Genomic DNA, 25,543 nt, shown 5'->3' on the forward strand with positions numbered 1-25,543 from the left:
CGATGTTATCACACTATGTTTTCTGTTATTATCACCAGCATAAAAATCAAATCCTTCCTACACACACTTTGTTGCTTTTAAATAATATCACCAATGGTCAGTCCTGCTCCGGTCATATTTACTAGTTCCCAAACCAAGATCCTTAAGAGTTTAGGATATTGTAACTATTTGTTACTTTTCCTGGAGTAAAAAAGGCTGTAAGCTGTTGAGCCTACTGCATTTACTGTAGCCTGTCTTCAAAAATGTGACTTTAATGGAAGCTGCATGGCATCTGGACTGTTTAAGCTTGCATTGCAAAATGCCCTCACACCTGCCATGACATCTACCCACCCAGTGTAGCCAGGGCGGTGATTATCATTAGTTACTATCAGAGAAGCATGCTGTCATCTTATTGTAAAGGCAGACTTCCTCAGTGCCTCTTTGGAGTTCCTGATATAGGCATAGCAGTTAATGAGGGAAATACCCAAAGTTAAACCGAGCATGGGAGTCTGAGGGAAGGGTGGGCAGGGAGGACCAGAGACCAGAACGCGAGAGAAAAAGTAGCAGGAAAAGGAGAGAAATGACAAGAGGAGGCAGAGCTGTGGATTCTCCTAGAGGACAAAGTCATATCTTTGCAGTGGCAGTGTGGGTCTCAGGCATTATGATTTCGGGTAGAAACTAAAGAATCACATTGCCAGGGATTACTACACTGCTACTGTGTCTACTGTTGCTGCTTCTGGACCTGGAAGGTAGATGGATATTTCTTTTCTTTATACTGGGAAAGTGTCACTCTTTTCCTGCCTGGCCTTTTGAAACAATTCTAGTATGGGTGTTCTTTGAGCCGTTGATCTGTGAACCAAAGGTAAGAAGTTTTTTTTTTTTGAGGCCAGAAGAGTGGATCAGTGTTGCGTTATGTATGTTTCTGTTTCTGATCAGGTGTAGAGCTTAGTCGACTGCTGAACAGGGAGTCTTAGCAGTTTGTTCACAGTGGCTAAGTTCTTCACTTGTACAGAGATGATGAGGATGTACATTCAAATAATTTTAAACACGCGCACAAAAGTGAGAATCTGGGGATTATTCATCATGACCTTTATCATGATATTCAAATGTGAAACCAATCTGTATTTAAACTTTTTATTTAAGGATAGTTACTTTTTTGTTAACAAATGAAGGTTTGTTACAATGAGCTACAATGACTCTGCCTTGTATCCAAAACCCATTATTTCTTTTTCCTCTTTGCCACAGAGCTCCACTGTACAAAACCATACAGACTGTTACAATACGTAACATGTTGCTTCACATCTAATCTCACATACACAATCCTGCCGTTGTAACCCTCTATAGAGCAGTAAATGGATATTAATCTGCAGCAAAAAATATTTCCCAACAAATGGATTATTTACTGAGATGTTTGCTAGAACTACAGTGTCAGACTTATTTAGGAAATTACAGAACTTTAAAAAAAACTGATGGTATATTTGGAAGCCATTTTTTAAAAGCTCCACGTCTTTTCTAGGATGCAGTGATCTTGGAGTCAAGAGCGAAAGGCAGGAAACAGAAAGATCCAAAATATACCACATTGTCGTTTTTTGTCTATTTATAGGACTTATTGACAATAAGAATGATGTAGGATAAACACCAGCCTTGAGCTTTAACAAAGCTGGACAAACATGGTTGAGAATCGCTGCTGACAACAGCACCACGACAGTCCATGTAGACAAGAGTCCCAGGGATTGTAATTACCATCAATTAGACTTAAAGAAGCACAGTTTCAGTCTTTTTGTTTCTGTATTGGCTCGTGTCCTGACGGACGAGAAGAGAAATGACAACTTCATGATCACTTAATGCTTATCTGAGGTTTTGTGACTTCACTCCTTTGTTGTGTGGCAGGATTTATTATTTGCAACAATGCCAGCTGAATTTCAACACATTTTTACTACAACAATAGGACAATTGTCTTCAATGGCGAAGCTGTGTTTTCTTTTCCTCAGGACTGATGTTATCACATAAGATGGTATGATAATGTAAAATGCTTAGTGGGAATACAGAAGCTGTTAAAAGTTCATTTTTCAAGTAATTGCAATACTGAAAATGTGTCTTGCATCGAAATTAAATTCGTCTCATGTTTCACTTAGTGTGCGAGTGTGTGAGTTCCACACTTCTCTCATCTGCTTTGAATGGAAATAAAAGAAGGGCCCGCGCAGTATCTAGACCACGAGGAAACATCTGTCTTCTCTCTTGTGCCTTCTGAGCTGACAGCAGTTTGACTTAACGCACTGGCTCAGTTCAGCAGGAACAAGAGTCTAGTCAACATACAACATTTTCACACAAATACTCGGCCAATGATTTTTGGAGAAGTCTTGATGAGGAGAAAAACAGTCAACATGTGGAATGCAAGACAGCTGAACCTAGTTGTGATTAATGGCATAGGTGGGGATCTAGATTGTGAGAAATGCTGCTGCTGTAATAAGGTTTTAGGCAGTTTTCTGTACAAGTACTATTATGGAAGATACATGAAAATGTTGATCTCTAGAACTCTCACAATTGAGTACCTGCTTTACTTATCTAATATAATTGAGGCAGAAGAATGAAAATAATTTCTTAAATAAAAAGTTTTACAAAACACTGCTGATGTTTGTTGTCAGTGGAGTCAGAATGTTGTGCTTTGGTCCCCTCCAGTGGTTATTGCGAGGAACTACAACTGTCACGTTATTCTGCAAGCAGACCAGAAACACTTGACATTTACAAACAAAATGCATATATTTGGTTTGTCTACGTCAATAACCTAACGTTTTAATTTAGTCTTTATGTAAATGTATAATGCACACGGTTTCTTTGCCATAATTTGGTTAAAATGCCTATTAAAATACCGAGGTTGCGCAAGAACATGGGAGAAGAAAATGTTGTATTAGGATTTGTATTTAGTAGTACAAAGTAGGATTTGTATTTAAAAGTGTTTTTTAAAAGAATCAGAAAAGCTTGGTCAATCCAAACACAGTAGGTCACAGTTCCAGGAAATAACCTGCTCCTTCACGCGCTCTAGAGGGCAGCAGTCTCCCTCAACACGACCAGGTAATTGAAAATCCCACGAAAAAGAAGAAGAACAAACAAACAATCAAAATGACAGTTTCACAACTTGCTGAGTGTAGAACCAGACACATCTGCTACAGAGGACGGTTTTGTTGTACCAAGCTGCGCTAGATTAGACCGTCGAAGGACTCGGCAACATGTTCAGTCTGGAGACTGTTCAGACTCAGATCTCGGCTGTGATCGAGACTCTGGTGGAAGCGGCGGTGACGGAGCTTAGCAGACTTCTGGACGAGTGCTCCGCTAATGTTATGGCTGCTCAGCACCGCTCTGCTCCGCCTGGTCGAGAAACTTCTGAGAGGAACGAAGGGATGCAGAGAGAAGTGACTGCGCCGGAGGAGAGACGGCAGTATAACAAACATATAACGGTAACACACACGAACACACACCTCATGCAGTGATCGCGAACTCAGGTTGGGTCCGTACATGTTCAGGTAGCTAGTAAAGCGATTAAGCAGCTGCTAAAACGGCAGCGTTACATCTACTGTTTATGACTTTGGTTATGAATGTTTCATCGCTCTGACGGGTCGCTTTTTTATTCCCATCACTTGTGAGCTGTAACTTTTCTAGAAACGACATTACCCATGATTCATATCGTTTGTCGTCATAGTGACAGCACCGGAGCAGGAGATGGAAGAGTTGCGACTATGACGTGACGTGTCCAATAAATTCTTAATATTTTTTATATCGATTACAAACATTTGTAGTATTAAATTATTAATAAAATATATACACTTTTAGTTAAGCTCTATATAAAATCATCATAATTATTGCTAAAACTTTTATGAAATCATTAAAGATATTGCGGCAAAAACATTATTCCTACTGGTGAAAAAAACATTCAGTTCCATTTTTTTCACAAATGATGGCTAGTTAGGAAGGAATGTCACATCTGTTAATCTTTTGATGCTAATTCACCGTAGCATAACGAGTTCAGATGTTCTACAATATCCTGTAATAGTTGTTGCTAAGCCAAAATTAAAGCAGATGTGTCTTCTGGTGTCTTAAATCGCTAAGCGGAACAGCCATTCAGATAGGGCCTTTTTTTAATGATGGGCCGAAAAGGAACGGATGATGGTTTGACTTGTGCCAACGATGCAGGACACACCATGAACGGATGCTCCACGACGGTCGGCTTGGTGTGTGCCAGCCCTAAGGGGTCTAAGAGGTCTTCATTATAACTGAACTTAAATTTACTCTGGCTAGAGCAAAATGTCTCACCTTTTCTGTCTGTTTATGTGTGGTACACCTGTGAAGGTCTCTCTCTAACCTTCCAACATGCAAATCTGTCCTTGATAAATTCTTTAAACAAGCGTTTATTTATTATAATTGTATGTATTGATTTTATTACCACTTACTTCATAGAACCATTTTGCGTCTCTTATGGAGTCGTGGACCAAAGGTGCATTGGAGAAAATATCAGTGATGTTGAAAGTTTCTATGTGTGAAGCTGAAGATGGTCCTTCTGTAGATAGGAGGCCCAGGCTGAATGATGAGACTACGCAGACATGCCCGAAGCTGAAAGCAAGGCGTAAGTTGTTAAATGGCTTGTGTGGCTGCAGAGAAGTTTGTTATGACCACATTGTAGGCATGTTAAACAAGGTTTATGTTGTTAAATTACAGACCCAGTAGCAAGGAGGTCTCAAGAGAAGAGTAAGAAAATTGAGAGTGGGCCCAAAACAGCAATAAGAAACGAGAATGACCATATATATCACAGAGGTATGTGGTAAAATTTCTGAACTGAAAACCAACCTAAACCAAAACATTCAGTTATTTCACTCAGTTTCAGTTTTTAAAACAAGGATGCGTCACTAGTGATATGATCTCCGTTATTTATGTCTGATCGGTTTGGGTTGTGTTTGCAGTGGTGTGTGAGGGTACTGGGCTGATGTTGCTGTATAATTAATAGGGATGTAAAATCAATAATAGTGTGTTAAGGCAAATTTCCTTCAACACCACAAACTTTTTAAAATTGCAGTTAATGCAGGTTCTGCCCTCACTGAGTGACTTTCATTAACAGATGTAAAGTTAGAGTTGTGGCACGTCTGATGCTCTTCCTCCACTGTCTGTCATTCTGTCGAACAGAGGGTGGAGCAGTCCCTGCACACACACCTCATGTGAACAGACATCAAGAGAGTAACTCTGGATCCCGATCTGTACATGAAGGCTTGTCAACAGAGCTCACCTCAGAGCCAGCTGCTGAGTCAGCATCTGATGCGAATGAGGAGGATGTCGAACACACCTCAACCACCACGTCCCAGATAATAAAGAAGAAAACCAAAGGGTCATTTAAATGTCCTTCTTGTGACAAAAGATTCGCTCTCAAGTGTTTGATGGACAGGCACTACCTGACTCACTCCAAACCTCACCTGTGCTCTGAGTGTGGCAAACGTTTTTCCGGATTACGGGGGCTTGTCGCACACTCAAGACGTCACACCGGAGAGAAGCTTTACAGATGCTTAGACTGTGGGACAGAGTTTGCTTACAAGTACACGTACGAGAGACACATGCGTCAGCACAGCCTGAAGAAACTGAGCACCCACACGTGCACACTGTGTGAGAATCAGTTTGCAGGAGTGTTGGCGCTTCAGCGGCACAAGTGCTGTGCCTTAAAAAAGACATTTGTCTGCTCTCTTTGTCCAGAGACTTTTGAGAGCAGACAGAGTTTGGCAGATCATGAGAACCAACATTCAGGCAACAGAGATTTTGTCTGTGAAATTTGTGGTGAGAGTTTCTTCTCATCGTCTTCCTTGGCCACTCACCGGGTAACTCACATACAAAAGGAAACCTGCTGCGATGTTCTCGGCTTTGGATGCAGTGATGTCAGTGTCCTCAAAAATCACATGAGCAAACACACCGGAGAAAAACTTTTCACCTGCGAGGTTTGCGGCAAAGGTTGCAGTCACCAGAGTGCCCTGAAGCACCACATGCTCACCCACACAGGAGAGAGGCCTTATGTGTGCGAAACGTGCGGCAAGCGCTGTGGCCACGCCAGCGCACTCCAGAACCACATGAGAATCCACACCGGGAAGAAACCCGGGCAACAGCCTGTCTGCAACGTGTGCGGCAAAAAATTCCGCTGCATGGTCAATCTTAAATATCACATGAGCATACACACGGGGGAGAAACCGTACACCTGTGATCAGTGTGGTAAAAAGTTCAGCAACCCCAGCAATCTTAAGTTACACATGACAGTTCACTCAGGGGAGAAAATGTATGGCTGCAATGTCTGCGGCAGGAGGTTCACTCAGTCCAGCAGCCTGAGAATGCACAGACTGATCCATACAGGAGAAAGACCTTATCGCTGTTTGGTCTGCGACAAAGGATTCCTACACAGTAACGACTTGAAGAAACATCAGAAGGGTCACCTGCCAGAGGAGGCAGGAGATGTACAGTCCAAAAAACTGCAGTGAAAATCTGAAATGTATTTCTGTTATCGGCTCATTTCCTGTACGTGAGACATTTACTTGCATTGATGTAGATGTTTTTGTTTGCACACAATGGCATTAGAGCTGGGTTGAGTGAAAATGAATACTGTGAGAAAACTAAAATTTGTTTTGATTATACAGTCTGTTTATATCTTTCACATCTTTAGTTGCCACTAATTCAGCAGCACTTTTCTGTGGCTATATATATTTGGAGGACGTCAAATGCGATTGATAGTAGTTAGAGTCCAACATAATTTTTCTATAGCTTTAATTTAAGGCCGCACCAACACGTCGATAACAGGCTGATATTCCCAGTGTTAACTTGCAACGGCTTACCTGCAAACAAGATGACAAACACTGATGGCAATTTCTTTTCAGACATTCACAAGAAAACTCTCCTGAGCTTCCTCTACCTAGATTGTGCTGGACCGTGTGCTTTACCTGTGGCAGGTACCTATTTAAAATGGGTACAGTGTTAATCCATTTACTGCTTTTCTTACTAACAGCAAACTGTTTGCGAATCTGTCTGTGAATGCATCAGTCCTGGAGACCAAGCATTCAAGTAAGTTGTTTGGAGGCATTTAAGGAGCCTTAAAGTAATGTTACAATGCACAGTACACAGGTGCTAGTCAACGTACATACATGTGGATAATGTATCCTAATGCACAAAGGGGTATTGTGAAAAAAGGGCTTGTCCTGAGGAGGGTGAAAGACATTATGAAGGAGTTAGACACTTGAGACACCGCACATGAGAAAGATGCACAGTCCGAACACTCTGAGGTATCCACTTAATGTGATTTGAAGATTTCCAGCAGCACCGGTTGAGTGCAGCTGTGGCAGCGAGGGTCAGGAAGAGAGAACCGCAGCTTATGAAGTGAGATGAAGATAGCAGCCGACTAGAGCAGAAGCAGTTGAGGTGGACAGCAAACACAGTCAGATGTGGATTTTTTTTTTTTTCTTATTGTTAATTTTGTATTTACTAATTAATTTAGAAAGCTGCTCCTCCCCACTCTGGTGTCAGGTAGCCCACTACCACAGATACAATCAAACGTTGGTCAATTAAAGGTTGTTTCATAAATTTGTGTTTGATAAGGATTTCTTTGTGTCTCTGTTGCATAAAAGTGAACAAATAACAAAATAAACAAAAACAATCAGAATTAGCTATGAGCCAAATTATTATTTTAAACGTTGTATTGGCCCACAATTTCATTATTGGTAAATCACTGGTATAATTACATACACTACATGGCCAAAATTCTGATATTGTCACTGCTTAATATGCCACTTAATAACTGGTTTCTTATCTCCTGATGTAATAGGCTTTCCAATGGATGTCTGAGGCTGGCTACAAGGATTTGCTGCAATTTATTCAGGGGCACTGAATTTAGAGACAGAGACAGAATATTAGCGAGGTCCAAAACTTCTGTTGGGTGATTAGGTCTGACTTACAGTCGGCGTATCACTTCATCTTCTTCCACACCAATTTGAGAATGCAAACTAATTAGAGGCCTGGCTCAGGGGATTCTCATGTTGGAGCCTTCCTCCAACTGTTAGCACAAATTTGGAATAAATAAATCCGAAAGAGTGAAAAACAGCCCCAGAATAAAATTACGTTTGGGTGCAAAAGTTTGCATCTCCTTATTTTTAAATGGCAAAAAGCGCCATTGGCACAGTTTTACTAATCAACATAATATTTAATGCACAATTAACTTGTACAATTGTTATTTCATAAGAAATTAATTAAGGCTAATTTTAAATAATTTATCAACGGGGGTGCAAAATAATAATAATTTTACACACTGAAATGGCATGTACAGTAAAGGGATGCATTCGTACCCCGAAACCTAACATACAGTAGTAACAGCGCACATACAAGTATCAGTAGTAACAAAAATGGTCATGGAGTGTATAATAAAAATGACACTGGTGCAAAAGTTCATCCCCTTTTTCTGATGGAGGAACATTTGTGTTAGCCAAATACGCATTAAGGGGATGCAAACTTTTGCACCCAACTGTACACTAATCTGTGGTAAAGAATGTCCATATACCTTTGGCACTATAGTGTTTACCATTGCAGAAGACTTTAATTACCCACATGTAAATTAGTTAAATTGGTACCACCTATATGATTATGTTTCAGGGTTTTGTATAATTAATCAACGTAATGTGACTGCCGACAAAATATTAAAAAGTAAAGCATGACTTTAAAGTATGTACTCTGTTGTCCTGATTAGTAGCTGTTAACCTCTTTTTTTTTCCACTTGTTTGGTTTTACTGGAATCATAGAAATTACATGTGGATCATTTCCTTTGTCGGTTAATAAAGGAAGGAGAGGATGGAGTAAATGAGGTCAGAAGAGAAGGCAGATAAGCTAATTAAATCTGCATTGTGACACATCTTCTAAAAAACCACTTGCGAGAGACATGATCATATTGTATTTTATGTGAATATGGCAGGTGCTACAGTAGCAGCTATATTTTTGAATTTTAATAATGAACTAGCTAAATGTATATTGGATTGATATAGTTTAAGGTCAGAAAAAATGAAGATGGAAGCAGCACAGTGCATTTTCAAAAAGTAAATACAATCAGTTAAGTTCTTTTGTATGTTATCCACAGTTACAATTTTGTTGTTTAAAGACCTTTTGAAACGCATGTATTGGAACAATATGAATGTTCCGTTTTTTTTATTTATTGTGTCATTGTGATCCCACTGTGAAAAAAGGTTCGGTGTTGCACCCAAAGGGCCAATGTATGCAGGAAATGTAAAGTACTAAAGCTCAAGTGAATACATAAAACACAACCCCGGTTTTGTTACAGGGCCCAAATCTCCTGATCTGTTTAGATGGCCTATAACAAATAATTTATTTAAGCCCAAATTAAAACTTTATGCTTTTTTTTTTTTTTTTTTTACGTGACTCTTATCTGTCAGTAAAGCAACAGCCACAGTTGGTTAGTCAACTGAAATGAACCCTACCAGCCCCTCTTAAGCTCACTCTGGAAGTCAAAAAAGTAACCCTGACCCATTCATAACCTCCTGCTCATTTTGTGGTTTTCTATCTAAACCCTCTATAAAACCACTAACCGTTGAACTGTGAGTTTTGAGGAAATTAAATTGGAAAAGATCTAGGGGGCCTTAATTGTTAAGCTTAAGACTAGTTTGAAGGCCGAGGTCAAGTTAAGGCCTTTTGGCTCCAGACTCAGCAGTGAACTCTCAGCAAGAAAACAAATCATCTTATTAATCCCTTAAAATTCTCAAATGTATTTAAAGGGAAAGAACGGATATGGATTGTCTCTCATTTCTCAAACATCTGATGCATCTTACCTTTATTTATGATCGTAAAGAACCTTTGTTTTGATTGATATACTGTCTCTATAATTCACTTTTGTCAATATGATCCATCCACTAGATGGTGGTAGTGGACCAACATATACGAAACAGCAACTCACCTGTGTTTTAAAGAAATCTAAAAAATTATTACTACTATAAAATTCATTTTTTAAAACATGATTCTGACAGATATGATTCCCGGATCAGCAGACAGAGATTTTTGGAAGAGGATTACATTTACCAGTATATGAAGATATTTTATGTTTGTCTTATTTATTAATTCATCTACTTGCCACTTAGAAAGATCTACCAAGCAGCAAAGTTAGATAAAAAGCAAAACAAGACTAAGAAAGATGACAGCAATTAAAGCAACCGTTGACATCAAGACTGAAGATTAATAACTAATATATGAATAACTAATATTTTGCAACAACCTTTGATACTGGATTCAGCGTGGTTCAGTTTCCTCTAAGTGCATGAAGAAATCCAGTGATTGAACACTGAAACGAAACCTTCGTCCTCACATGAAACTTACATGAAATGCTGTTTTCTCTGTGCGACTCAAGCTGCACTAAGCAGGTCACAGAAAACCTAATGCCAGGTTATTGCCTTAAGCCCACCGTTTAATCCAGCTGTGCTTAATGCTTTTAGGAATTCAGTGTTTTTATGGAGATTGAGGTCCAGCTGACATCAAGGTGAAGCTCTGTTCAAAGTAAATGCGTTGAAATACCTCTGAGTTATAATAGTTTTATATTATTATGTCACATTTAGCCGAACAGTCATACCAGCAACAGTTGCTGTGTGAAGCACATCAAAACGTGATGAATTTTGCATTAGAAGCATGATGAAACAAGTCCTCACCAGATTTAAATAGCTAGAATTCATCTTTTGATGCCAAAATGTTGCTCAACTTTGCTGAAATAAATGTTTCATTTGTTGACTAATGAACATAGAACTAAAAAAAATAAAAATGCTGTTGTTTTTGTTTTTATTTGGTGACAGGTGGCATCAAATGTGGTCATATTTGTGGGCTTGTTGGTTCTGTACATTATTTACTGATTCATGTGTGAATGCTTGTGTTTGAACATTTAACGTGTGACTTCTTAAAATTGTTAAAGCTGCAATAATTATTTGTTTTATTATATAGTAACAATGGTTTATATGACCATTTCCTCTGTATGTATCATCCAACTCTGACATTCTCCTCCACCTACAGAGATTCATATTATCTTAAAAAAAAAAAAAAAACAGCTAAAAAGCCTGATATTTGCTTTAGGAGTCTGTAGAAACTGAAAACAAAGCTAAAAGAGAGGAAATTGACTTAAATATATTCACCAAGTGGCCAACAACGTGACATCAAGTTAATACTTATGTTAGTTAAATTAACAATTGTATCATATTACAGTAACTTGGTGACAACAGTATGTCACCATGTCTACCCCTGAATAGCCCAGAATTTTATTGATAATACGAAAGTTTTAATCTTTCAAAGGGAAACATTGCAAAAAATGATGTGCACTAAACCTAAGGTTGATACTAGTACTGGAAAACTTCTAACCACACTCGTCATGCAGCTGTATCAAAATAACTGGATGCACCATGATGGTGCCACATCCATAGGCCCAAAGAGCATGCATGTCCAGGTCCAGGTAGCTGTGCACAGAAACAGCTAGTTGAAACAAACTTTTTACTTTTATACTGCGAGTACGTTTCAGAGCCTGTACTTTTTCACTTCTATGTAAGTAAAGAAGTTGAATCAGTACTCCTCCTTTTTCCAGTCTCTTTATACAAGATATTAAGTATCTGTACTTTGACTTTATAGAAGAAAGTGTGTTTACCTCACACCATACTGGCTGTAACCACTGTGCCAATGCAGTAACAGATGTTTAATTGATTTAATACTTTGTTTTCATATGTTTGGTGGATGGGTGAATGGGTAAAGGGTTGAGTGAATTAGTAGAAATGCATGTGGCCAGTCTGAAACCTTTTTTAAGAGTTGGCTTCATGTTTTGGTGCATTTGCAGCATGCTGAAGCTCCTCCCAATTAGTTTTCAAGCAGTTCTCTGTAAATTTGCAGACAAAACATACCTGTACAGACCTGAATTTATTCACCTGCTCCCATCATAAGTGACATCATCATAAATGTCAGTGAGCCTGATCCAGAAGCAGCAATGCAAACCCAAGCTAATGCTCTACCTCCACTGTGCTTCATAGATGACATTGTCTGGTTTGGAAAATGGGCAGATTCTTTCTTCCTCTACACTTTGGCCTTAACATCACTTTGAGAGAGGTTCCTCTTTTTCTCATCATCACAAAACTTCCCTGTCCTGAACCTTTGTGGCTCATTTCTGTAGATTTTTTTTTTTTTTGTAAATTCCAACCTGTTTATTTATTAACTAGCATTGCCTCTGATGGGTTTCCCCTCAGAGGCCCCTCTCCCCTCAGATTCAAAATGGCTTGGAGAAAATCCTATACCCAGCTCTCTAGTTTTCATGTTGGTTGACCCTGTTTTAATTATCTATTCTATCTTTTAATAAACGTATTAGAAAATACCATCACAAAAAACTGAAATTCTTGACTTTCATCTGATATCTGTCTTTTGTAGTGAAAAAGTGTACAACAAGAACAAATTTAAGAACAAATTTAAGCAAGTCCTCCAAAACTTTTGGAGGACTTATGCTGTGTGGAGTTTGCATGTTCACCCCATGTGTGGGTTTCCTTCAGGTCCAAAAACATGCTTGTTAAATTAATTGGTAAATCTAAAATTGCCTGTAGGTGTGAATGTGAGTGCGAATGGCTGTCTGTCGGTGAATGTCTCTCTGTGTTGGCCCTGAGATAGACTGGCGACCTATTCAGGGTGGACCCCACCTCTCTAAACAGGATAACCCTAAGGTAACCATAAACATGATAAGCGATTACAGATAATGGAGGGAGGATCGACGAATGGACACCCAAATGAATGTGAATGTGTTGACTAGTGGATGGATAATGAATAAATGGATTATCCTTTCATTTATTCGTTATCCATCCATTCATCTATTCATTCATTTATCCATCCACACATTCACATTTATAGTATAAATTAAAAATTGTAGTATCGGTAAAACAGTGTGTGGGTACATGGATGTATGAATGGATGAATATTGCTATGGATAAAATACTGGACAGATGGATGATTCAATACGGTGAAAATGGATTTATGGATGGGCATGGGAAAAATGGATAGATGAATAATTGATACAATGGACAAAATAACAGATTGGTGGAAAAGAGAATGAATATAAGGATGGATAAAGTGTAGAATGTAGGTGTTTATAGATGGATGAATCGTAAATAAGTGAAAGAAAGGATGAATGGATAATGAATGAATAAATAGATGGATGGCTGACTGCTTTTATGCATACTGTAGTAAAAGAATGTTTATTTGAACATGAAGATGAATAGTGGAATCGCTTGATCAGGGAATGGTTGGGTAAACAGGTGGATAGATAATTAGAAAAAATATTGTGTAGACCGATAAGTAGATAAATTGTAGAATATGATTAGAAAATGTTTAGATAAATGACGGGATTAGTAAAACACTGGAAGAATGCATGGATAAAATGTGAAAGAATGCATTTACTTACTGCATGTATATGGATGAATAACTTGATGGATGGTGCAATGGAAACAATAATTGATGGAAACATAGATGGATAAATTATGAAATTGGTGAAAAAAATGGATGGATGGATGGATGTGGCGTTTGCACAGGGCACATAGTCAGATCAATGTGCATCAGCTGACTGCTCGTGACTGTGTGAGAGGAGAATGTCATCAATCAAGTGTGGGGGCACTACTCACTGACATGATGACTTTGACCTTGAATCGACACCATTAATTAAAACTCTGTCGAGCTCTTTATCACGTAGTGCTCCCCCTCATGTGGATGGCCCATCACTCAGTTGGCGCAGCTATCAGCAGTGAGCAGGATAATGTCAGCCTTGTGAGAGTGAACATCACCGCATTATGAAACATTATCAAACATATGCGGGTTGAATTGTAAACAGTGGGAGGAGTTTGGGGCTGAACTGGTGTCAGTGATAATGTGGACGCACAGCTCTAACACATTAAATCAATGCTGAGTCTGCAGGATGTGAGAAAATCTATCAAATGTGGGACTGCCACAATAAAGGCTTACAGTCCGTAGTAAGAAAACAAGGATTGTTTTCAGTTCATGCACAAAATAAATCCTGAGATAAAAAAATTACTTAGGTACAAAACCATCATTCTAAACCTATTATAAAGGTATATTTAAGTTCTCTTAAGTCTTATTTTATTGGCTGACTTCTGTGACCTTCCAGAAAATGTAAGGTCTCTCTAACTTCTAAGAAGAAGAAACAGAACCGGTTCAGTTCATGCTTGTAAAGCTTAGCAGAAACCTAACGGTGCTATTTCGGTTTTAATGCCATCATCCAGCAGCTGCGCTGGTTTGCCTAAGGCTGGTTTTTCAAATGGGAACAGGACTGGTTCTCTGTTTAATGAAAAGCACTGGTAGTGCATCTCAGCTTGCTGTTTATGGGGATGTGTATCTGCAGGTTGGTCAGAGTGCCTATGCTGACCCCTGCCCACCACAAAAGTAAAACCACCAGGTGGTATTATTGTTGTGGCAGATCAGTGTAAATCAAAAAATGAGGGAAATTGAACTGAAAAACATATAGAAATATGAAAGACTTCACAATTAAGATACTGACACTGAAATCGGAATCTGAAGTAAAACCAGTAAACCAGAGTCAAAATACTGACAGACCGTCCCCCCCACCACACCGAATCTAAATAATCCAGCTGGCTATAATAATAATAATAATAATAATAATAATAATAATAATAATAATAATAATAATAATAATAATAATAATAATAATAATAATAATAATAATAATAATAATAATAATTAATAATAATAATTTGTAATAATTTGCGTTCATATGATGACGGGGTTCCTGTATTTCTGTTAAAGATTATATCCGCAGTATTTTCAAGTTAATTTAATATAGTTGCCTGTTTTGAGAGCAAGCTGATTTAAAACTTCACCTGTGATTAAGTCACATTCAAATTTCAAATTGGATACATGAGAATAAGCCCATTTCTGTAGAAAGAGTTTGCTATGCATTGGGGGGTGAGAAGAACGGCAGTGAGTTTGAAGTGAGCTTTAAACCCTAAGTACCTGATGAACTTTTAAAACAAGCACAGCCACGAACATTTCTGTTATCTGCGCCAAGGCTAAAGCAGCTGCTCCAGGGGCGACTGTTGCTAAGGGGTAGCTGCACCTTAGAAGAAACTACATTCATTAGGTAGTTTTGGATCAGCTGGGAGTGAACTCCATTCAACTTCCATCTGACTTCCCTACTTTAAAATATCTCTCTACCTCTAGCTGAAAAATGCCTCCAGATGACATCACTTGGAGGAACCCTCAATTCAGATTATGTCGTCTTGTTGATCCTCTGAACTCCTAATGATGAAAAACTCCTTCAGGTGATGTCATCTGGAAGAGTTTTTCATTTAGAAGCAGAGAAATATTTTAATATAGTAAAGTCAGATGGAAGCATGAATGTACATTTACACCCTAAACTGAAGCCATAGAAAGCAAGATGAAAATTGATATTGTTGCCTTTTAAATGAAAAAGTAATAAATTAAAGGTTATTATTCAAAGCTTATCTGAACAAAAAAATTCAGTAATGTGAGACATTAATTTAGGAATTTAAGGCCATAATTAATTCAAGATAACGAACTAATGACTTGTACCTTTGAATTATATAAGTTAAGCGAACATGATTAGTAGACTGAGTACACAGATTAAATAAAGCGCACCTTAAACACCTTCCAGCCTTCGTTTGCAGGGAAGTGAAGCCAGTCTGCTCCCACAGTGCTCTCCCTGAGGAAAAGAGGCTTGCACGATCACGATTATCTTCTACATCACTTCCTAAATCCTGTCTGCAATTATTTAATTATACTTCTCTTTCCATTGATCAAATAAAACTCCTCTTGATTCTCCTTGTTGTTATTTGTTTCCTCTGCCACTACAATTCGATTAGCACAGGCTCAGTTAATAGAAAAACCTTTTTCTTAATAATGCCATCTTGTCAGGTTCAGTTACATGTATATCACAGTACACGAGCCATATTTAGGCATGATGGCAGGAAGAGGATTTTCTCTGAACCTCAGAGTCAGGACTTTTCTCTGGAATTCCGTGCAGTTTGCCGTTCTTTCTCTTTCTGATTGCACTAGCAGCATAAACGTGCAACTTAGTGCGAGCACATGTGAGCAAGCCTGCATGTGTGACTAATCTACCTGCTCTAATGGCACCATTAGGGTGTTTTATTGGGGCCAAAATAGGCTGAGGCCTGCCCTTAATGGAACCTGCACAGCTCTAAGCCAAAAGCACAGTCCGGTGGGTGAAGAAGGACATTTCGCTCCAGCAATAATAAGGCATAACAAGATCTGCAAAGTGTTCAAATGGTAAAATCAATACTAAAGTGAAATGTTGCCATGGACACGTGGAAACTGGCGAAGCTGAGTGGAGAAGCGAATGTGGTCTTGAGGTGGATTAGTGAGCTTTAGTATTGCATGGTTTTATCATCAGTGATTGAGGATGAGGGATGCCTGACCTGAAAGTGCAAAGAGAATTTCTAAACATCTGGGCTTGTCAGAAAGAAGAACAAGGAACTTAACATGTGAAGACCACTAAATGATTGATTTGCATTTTTTGCTATGTCCTCTATGAAAACACTCAATCACCATGTGGTCATTTTTAAGCTCTTTAACAATATATCAGAAATTTTGATTCTCATGGATTTCTCCCTTTGAACATATATTCTTTATCTATGGGTTCTTTCCTCAATGTTAGGATAAACACGTGTCCTAGTCCAAACAACAATTGCATGAAATTCAAAACAGATTTTCTACTGTTTGGACTTTCTAGCACTCCATGAAGTTCATCCTGTCTTTACCATATGTGACAATACTTAGATAAATAAATGCTCACTTATTTCAAAAAACGATCTAATATGATTGATTTGGGTGTGGTCATATTCAGGTAGGTTCTGCTCTGAGTGGACACACGCAGTTTAAAGCAAAGTAAGTAACATGATACAATAAGATTTTCAACAAGATTTTTTATTTTTTTGAGCGGATTATTGTCCACATGTTGATTTGGTACAGTTTTTACACTGGATGCCCTTCCTGAGACAACCGTCCCCAATTTCTACCACTTGGACCGGCACTGAACAGCTGGGGAGGGGAAGGGGCTGTTAGGGGCTCAGTGTCTTGCCCAGAGACTTTTTGACATTTAGCTGGGACCGGGGTTCAAACCACTGACCCTGTGGTCCCTGTGGTACATGGACAACTGCCTTTACCAACTGAGCTACAGCAAGCTTTTCAGATGTTGGGTCAAAAATACAGCTGATGAGTGTTTGGAGTCATTATTATTACTCCCAGTGACTATATAATCTACCCTCACCTCCAATATCCACCAAACAAGCCTGTTCAGGTCAGGTTTCAAACAAAGGACCATCCTGGAGGATCTAACCAGGTCAGACTCAAAAAGCTAATTGGATAAATTGGATAACATTTCCAACTAACAATGAAGTCCCTTTGACATGACTCAACGTCCAGATAACTGTACCTGGACGACTATGAGTCTTAAAACATTTTGGATTGGATCGATCCTCAGATGTGGGTTTTGTCTGAAGGGGCTAGTTGCGTTCTTCAGAATGTTTGTGACATTGTTAAATACCTTTCTCTTCTTCCAAAACCTTGAGTACACTGTATATTTTGCATAAGTAAATATATTTTGAAGTGGAAAAAAATTGCAATTTTTCCCATGCCCATTCTTTTCTTTTCCACACACAGTAACCCATAAAGACAAACTGAAAACAAACTTTTAGAAAATGTTGCAAATCTATTAGCAGATCTCTCATTTAAAAAGTGTTCACACCCTTTTTTTTTGTCTTGTTCCAAATTGTGTTTTGGTGCCAAATTGTATTGATTGGTTGAGAAAGGCACAACTGTTCATATAAGGTCCCACAATTCACATGCCAGGACAAAACAAATCCTAATTTTAAAACCTTTAGAAGTGTTCCCAGGAGCACACAGACCTCAATCAATCTGAAATTAAGTTTCCACATTGATTACTTCCCCACGTAATCCATACACCTTAACTGAGCAACCAGACAAGAAGGGCCTTGGTGGGATTGTAAGGCAGAACCATGAACCACCATCCCATTGGGTTCTTGACAATATATGGGTCTTGGAAACAGTCGCCCAACAGAACTTTAGAGGTTTTCTTCATAGACATAGAAGAAAGGACGTCCATCTGCTTATAACCTGTGACAGTTTCCAGTGAGAAGTCACCTGTTGTTGTAAACTTTTCTTGACTGCAACCCACTGCTTCCTAAACTCTAGAATTCTTTGAGTTGATGTTGCAGTCTAAACACATTAATTCAAATGTTTATAATAATACACACATTTGGACTGTTGCGCTTTGTCATCTGGTAACTAATGGATGTAAGTAAGTGACGAAGAAAAAAAAAGGGAAAGTACAGAACAAAAAAAAAAAAAGAAAAAAGCATCCCAACTGACCCTGACCTTGGAAAAGGAGTTTCAGGTCATTGTAAATGATCTGAAAAGTAGTTAATTGAATGATTTTGAGGCTTTTACACAGCAATTACTATCATTTTACAGTTGCAAATTGATTTTGTATGTGTTTACAGTAGAAACATTAACTTAACCATAGCTGCTTCTCTTCAAGCTGCAGCTAAATGGATAGCCGGCCTGCTGTAGCCTTATCTAAAGTGTGAAGCCATGGTGCTACAGCTAAGAATTATGTCTGTGGCCTATTGTCAAAAAGGTTGCATACAACGTCACCAGATGCACAGGGGGTGGGCTGAAGGGGACTGCATCCGCACAGCTCTCAGTTATAAACAAGACCCACAGTTTCACGGACAGATTAATCCTGTTGACTCAGTTGAGAAAGAATTACAAAAGGATAATGAAGAAGCTGTTTGTGTTTGTCAGTCTGACTGTCGACCAGTTTTAGAGGTGAAAGAGAGTCACTGGAGAATGTTTTTTTCTTTTTTTGCTTCTCAGAATGTCAGGTACTCAGTTAATGAGAAAAGCGTGGATGTCAGAGTCTGAGTTTGTGCCTGTCTCCAAGGAAACAATTAAGACTCTATCTTCATGGACAACCACAACCCTTACTTTTCGCACACAGGAAATTGCTCTCTCTACTGTATTTCTCCTCACTCTATATATCCATCTATTAGGGATGTTTCTGAGAGTCAGAATATATAGGACCATAATTGGCAAAGCACAATTAATAACTTCAGCAGAAGGATTTGGCTTTACTGACAATTTGAGCTCTGCAAAGTAAGGCCTTCCTCCATTTCAGTTAAATTCAGTATCTCATGAAATTCAGCTTGTGTACCAGCTGTGTGCAATAAATACACCTTATCTGTTTCTGTGTTGTATAAGCAAAAAGGCTAATTCATTTTCTACATAGTGTTTAGTGCCTGACAAACATTTCAAGGCTTGGATGGACAAATTCTACTGAACAACCAGGAACGGAAAATTAAAAGTGCAGTCTATTATGAAAAGTCAAAGATACAAGTCTATGTAATTAAACCTTGCATGAAAATCAAAATCAATTCACCCTGCTCTGCTCAGCCTCCCTTTCCTTGCTCTGCTGCACTCTGCTACACCGTGCTCGAGCTAGTCTTTGTGAAATGACAATAAATACTGTGCAACGTACTAATCAAAGAGAAATACTTTAAAATTCCAGTTAGAACAAAGAAGCAAATAGTCAGATAGAAAAGATACTATAGACACTGTAGGTCTATGTGTCTTAGGATCTAAGAATATAATTGGAAGATGATCACATTGAATAAATTTTATACCCATGAGCCTCAGCTGTACTTTGTGTTTAGTGTTACTTAACAAATGTTACTTTTGTTGCCCCCTAAATCATAATGGTGAAAAAGCTTAACATGAAATGTAATCATGTAGCTCAACGCACTGCTTTCTGGAAATTCGGCCTTACAGACCTGTTAGCGCAGTCGAATCTTAGCTTTGTTTTTGGGCACTTCACTGTAGAGGCAGATCCTCTGCTTCGTTAGTATCTGCAGGATCCTCTATAGTAACAATCGACCAGCTTTTTTTTTATTATAAAGAACTCTCTGCAGCCTGCAGGCAGATAGGAGGGAAAATCCTTTCATTCCCAATCTCTCTCTCTCGCTCCCTCTCTTTCTCTCTCTCTCTCACAAACACACACACACACACACACACACACACACACACACACTTTTCCTCATACTTTCCATTTATTCTTGAAGTATTGTGGGATCTATCTCAAGGTTATCCCTTAACTGCAGGTGTGTGTGTGTGTGTGTGTGTGTGTGCGTGTGCGTGAAAATCAGAGAACCCGTTGTATTGATTTCAACTGCGGGGTGAAGCTGTCAGCAGCCTTGAGTCATGGTGAGCACAGGGACACAAAGCTAAAAGTAGACAGATTTCTGAGTTTACACTGTATTTTGCCAGGTGTCATCTCACAAATTGCAGTCTTTAACCACATGAATCCAGACCTTAAGTGCTTCCACTAACTTTTACAATACTCAAACATGTATTATAGAATCAGCAAAAAAAAAAAAAAAATACTATGACAGAGTGTAGATGTATATTCAATACATACCACCAGTAGAAGTCATCAAAACTAGAATAGTTCAAATATTAAAGCCCTGGTGTTGTGGAAAACCTTCTCTGCTGCACAAATAGGAATTCTCCGCTCTGTATTTTGTGATGTCACACTCAAAAATCAAATCTCATACATGAGCATAGTTGGAGTTGGCACACTCCACTTTATCGATCAATACATATTGTTGTACTGTATCTCTCCAGCTGCAGCCAGAGCACAGTAAATAAACCTTAATTATTCATTAGGTAGTTTTCCAATTGGCTGGCAAATGATACCATCTCTAGCCAATCAGAGTAGGGACTCATGAATAGGGAAATTCTATGTAAATATCTTACACTGTGTGAAAAGGGACACGAATACCAATTCTTCTTCTTTAAACACCTGCAGTTTAGAGAATTGCTTTCTTCATTTAACAAACTCAGTAATGACACAAAAAGGAAAGTTTCACACTTAGCTATTATGTGCCCACATGTTTCCATGCACACCCTTTAATTACCCAGACAACAGATGCTCTACTTAGTACCTACCGTCAACCTTGCTCTAAGTAATGTGATAAATGTTTCACCTTTTTTTCTAGACAAATCTGCCAACATCTGAATCACTGCAGCAGCACAGACACAGCGGTCACCACACAGATTGCTGTCTAAATAGATTTATTTGATGTCATCTCTGCTGATTCATAGTGAAAACCGTTTGCCAAGATGAAGCACTGGGCCAGAGCTTTTCACATTTCTCCCGATAAATTTCTCCAAGAAGTCTGGAAAATGGCTCTGCGGTATATCTCAACTTTTACAACTTCATCCCTCACATGTATTACATTTATTTTCTGCCCCTACTTTAATTCCCTTTGACATAAAGCAGTTTGTAACACTGTTAATGATGTAGTCTAGAAATAACTGTAATAATTATTTCAAGTCATCAGAAGAATTGGTTACTGTCGCTTTAATTAAATGATAAAATAAACATCCACGAGCTTGTGGCTATACATTCTAATTGTTTTCTCACTATGATTTTATTACTTAAATTAGTTTGTAACAACTTATTTACTTAATAGCAGCATGTCACCATATTAACTAATTAGTGTTCACACACATTGTTATATTTGTACTGCATTACAGTGCAGGCTAGTGTACTGTACAGTCAGTATATTCAGTCTTCATCTTTTCTCTCTTTGCATGATGGATTTAGACGACTGCTGCCTGTTGTTACTTGTCATTGGAGACTTATTTCTCGGGGCACAGAACACACAGGCTATTTGGCCGTTGGCTCTAGTCTTTGCAATGTGTCAGGGCGCCCCATTTTTGGCCAGATGGAGGCGACATGATGCAATGCAACAGTTGCCCTTTGTTGTTCCGGGTGTATTCCTACCATAACGAAGATTTTGGACTAATATGCTAGAGACCCACACCGGTGGCGGCAGTGGCTTAGTTGGTTTATTGGCTGCCTAACAACCACAGGGTAGGAGGTTCGTACCCTGCTTTTCCCGACCACATGTTGAATTGTCCCTGGGCAAGTCACTGAACCCCAAACAACCAGATTATCCAGAATATCATTTGGAATAATGGTGTTTGGGACAGTCATGGAATCAATGCTGATGTGCACTGAAGCTCTAATGGTAGCATGTGGTGGCCGAAGACCTACTAAGACCCTTGCTCGTTATCATTTAATTTGTCACCTGGTCTGACATTGTTTTAAGGTAAACACAATCCGCCACCCAGCACCTCAAAAGGATGCTGTGGTTGTTAAAAATTTAAACTAACTGTCTCCTGGCTACAGTGGCATACCTAATAGGTAATCTTCTCATTTAGCTCATGGCAAGAAAGCTAATAAAAAAGTCAATAACAGAACTGTCAAACCATTTTATTCTAGTCTCCTTACAGTATCTAATACATCTTATTCCTCTGTGGCACAGAGCTCCATTGCTGTCCAAAAACTATTAAAACATATCAGTGAGTCATACTGTTGCATTGATATTCCTTCATTACCATGGATACACACTTTAAAAGCCAAACAATTTGTCTTACAATATTAGGGATGTTTTGGCCCCTTGCTGTGATAAAAAAAATACCTGCCATCACGTGGGACTGGACATATAACTGGCCTGCAGACAAATAGAAGGAAATGTGGGAGTTCCAGTTTTCTGCATAAAAAGCTTTATAACATTTACATTTGTCAAATGACTTCAATGGATCTCATCTATTAAAGAGTTGATGATGAAGGTTTAGTCCAGAAAATGTTCCAATTAAGTAATTCAGGTCATGCAATTCCACATTGATACACACCCATTTTTAATTGTGTAGCACCCAAGATGCTGAGATTGTCAGTAGCTGTACACAAAATGTTTTTTGTAACACTTTGATCCTCAGTTCTTTAGTGTAAAATCGATTCAGTATGGTGGTGGTGTTGCCATACAGTGGTGTCACCATTTATTATATCTATGGTGGTGAGTGCTCATTTGATGTTGACACTGAAGTATAAATGCTGGTGATTTATAAAAATGAGAGAAAAAAAATGAGCAATTTTGGGAAATAGTTCTTCCGAGTACTGATGATGGATGACTGTGAATGCAGTGGTACATGTAGAGATGTTGTCTCTGACCAACCAGTATGCTGTGTTTTCACATCACCTTTTGGCGTTCCCTAAACTCGATTGGAAATAATATCAAAAACATTATGGGCACCGTGTTCCACCCACAACTTTTGCCGGATCGAGTTTAGCTGGCCCATGCAGTGGAAAGGTGCTGTTTGTTTCATAAGGCTATCAAATTAAATCCCCATTGTTTGCGGGTGTTGCTTTTGACTTGAAGCTTGCAACATTTGTCATTATATTCTGACATTTTAGAAACTTAAGTAGAGTTAATTAAAAAATACTAATCAATGGAATAATCAATAAGGGAAAGAATCATTAAGTCTTGCAGTGTAAGCAGTTTTACAATGCGGCTGAGAAATGAATCTGATGCCCGGTTAGGTTGAAACAATGTGCCTGACCTCTCTAGAGAATATCCTCAGATCCAGATCTATGTAAAGGAATAAAAAGTTGTCAGCACTAATTGCAAAAACAAAGAAATTAGGACCCTGGTTGTAAAAAGTAATTTCCTTGTTTTATTACTTTGCTGAGGTAACTTCACTCAAGCAGAAGAATTATTTATCTCTATTGGCAGAACTTTATGGAGATTATTCTTTATTTTTACACAGGGGCCAGCATGTGGTGAGCGCCTATATAAGAATCTTTGCTTTATCCCTAGCTCTCTCTCTCTCCTCTCCCTCTCCTTGCTGCTGACTGTCAGGATGGCTTTTGCTAATCCATACATCACAGTGGGGCACTGTGAAGGCTGCTAGCATCAGGAGAGGCAAAGACAGTCCCCCACTGTCTCTGAAATGAGACATGCAAAAGCAACGCTGTCTCAAAATTAAAAGACAAATTGTCTGCGCCGTAGCAGGAGCTAGATAAGGCTGTTAAACTAAACAACGGCGTCACCACAGGCTCGGCATGATGAGCTGTACGGATAACAACCGAGGGAGCAGACGTGATGTCTATCAAGGACAGTGTCATAACTGGAGAGTTTTCACAAATCTGCCAACAGCACATTGTTTGGACGTTGTGTGTGTGAGAGCTGATCGTATCTCTGCATGTGTGTGTGTGAGGAGGCTGCGACAGAGAGAAAGCAGGCCTGCAGTTAATTTTTGGTAATTAATTTTAATTACCAAGCAGACAGGCGTAGTTCTGATAGCAGATGGAGGAGTCTGGTGGTCCGACGTGGCACGATTCACTCCGGTGACCTGCCTGACTCTTCCACTTCCTCCCTCCACACCTCCTCCTTCTCCTCTCTCCCATCAACCTGTGGGGTCACGGGGGGTCGTGCCCAGGCCCCATCCTTCAGTTGCGGCCGTGGCGTAGGAGACAAGCGTGAAACATAAGACGACGGCGTCATACTTCAGCGAGGACCCCTCTATGATGTGAAGATGTAATCAAGCCCTGACAGCTGCTCAGTAAAAGACAAACAGTAGGTTCTTAAATCTTCATTAGTCAACAGTAAATGAGGTTTGTTTTACGCTGTGACAAACACACACACACAAACACACACACACACACACAACGACACAAACACATGAACACACAAACTGGCCGTGTGCATATCCATTACACCTCAACTGAGAACCATGGTAATGGTGTCTATTGATTTCCTTTCTCCCCTCGACTAGTCAAGCATGTAGAGTTTGGATGGTGGAGTAATGAAATTACCTTCACTCTGGAGGATGTCAGGAAAATGTTACAGCTGGAGAGAGGCCCCTCAGTGAGCGAGTGCGGTAAACATGGCACCTGTTTGCGTCGCCTTAATTCGCAGACAACAGCAGAGCTTCCTTTCTCAATCAACTTGTTCGCTTTTTACTTCTTTCCTGCTCTCTCGTGACGACAGTAATTCATTTATTATTCATCTCATCAGTAGCACTAAATGATGTAAATGACCTTCTCTGAACTGTATGGGAGTCCATTTGGACACTGTCAGACACCATTAGACATTCAGTGCCCGGCTGCTCGAGAGGGTCAACTCTCTTAGCTCAACACTGACAGATAAAGCGTGGCTGGGCTTTGTGCTCGTGAGTGGATCTGGCCGCCCATGGCCATGCAGGTGTGTGTGTGTGTGTGTGTGTGTGTGTGTGTGTGTGTGTGTGTGTGTGCTCGCTATTGCCTGCCTGTTGTGTGCTTCTAAACATTTTGAAAGCTTTTGGATGCAATCTGAAAAAGAAAAGTGGCGTAGGCAGAAATGACAAAATGCTGTGACTCACAACTGAATCCATGACATACAAGTACATGGTTTGGTATGTGCCATGTGACATTTGAGTCAACAAGAAGTGTGTGTGTGTGTGTTTGCTCTGTTTATTCCCCCCTGAGGTCTCTGCTCTGAGTCAGTAAACACAATGCCGCCTTTAATTAGCTTTGCGGTTCTAATTGATTAAAATTCCCTGCGGCGCAATTATGCGATTTCACAGA

At 39.2% G+C, this 25,543-nt stretch overlaps 1 protein-coding gene across 1 annotated transcript; it reads left to right on the plus strand.

Annotated features, from left to right (window-relative positions):
- The first annotated feature begins 2,293 nt into the window (after positions 1-2,293).
- LOC137103934 (oocyte zinc finger protein XlCOF6-like) lies at positions 2,294-8,696 on the plus strand. The gene is made up of 4 exons (XM_067484694.1): positions 2,294-3,434; positions 4,432-4,597; positions 4,690-4,785; positions 5,152-8,696. Exons 1-4 carry the CDS (start codon positions 3,207-3,209, stop codon positions 6,477-6,479), a joined length of 1,818 nt encoding a protein of 605 aa, XP_067340795.1. The 5' UTR covers positions 2,294-3,206; the 3' UTR covers positions 6,480-8,696.
- The last annotated feature ends 16,847 nt before the right edge of the window (positions 8,697-25,543 follow it).

Source organism: Channa argus, chromosome 18 (assembly GCF_033026475.1).
Source record: "Channa argus isolate prfri chromosome 18, Channa argus male v1.0, whole genome shotgun sequence".
Lineage (NCBI taxonomy): Eukaryota > Metazoa > Chordata > Actinopteri > Anabantiformes > Channidae > Channa > Channa argus.

Bases quoted from the DNA above. Each gene is read 5' to 3' on its own strand.
- LOC137103934 (XM_067484694.1), top strand. From the start codon at position 3,207: ATGTTCAGTCTGGAGACTGTTCAGACTCAGATCTCGGCTGTGATCGAG. The intron at 3,435-4,431 runs GTAACACACACG...CTTACTTCATAG, and splicing joins AGTATAACAAACATATAACG to AACCATTTTGCGTCTCTTAT. The intron at 4,598-4,689 runs GTAAGTTGTTAA...GTTAAATTACAG, and splicing joins CCCGAAGCTGAAAGCAAGGC to ACCCAGTAGCAAGGAGGTCT.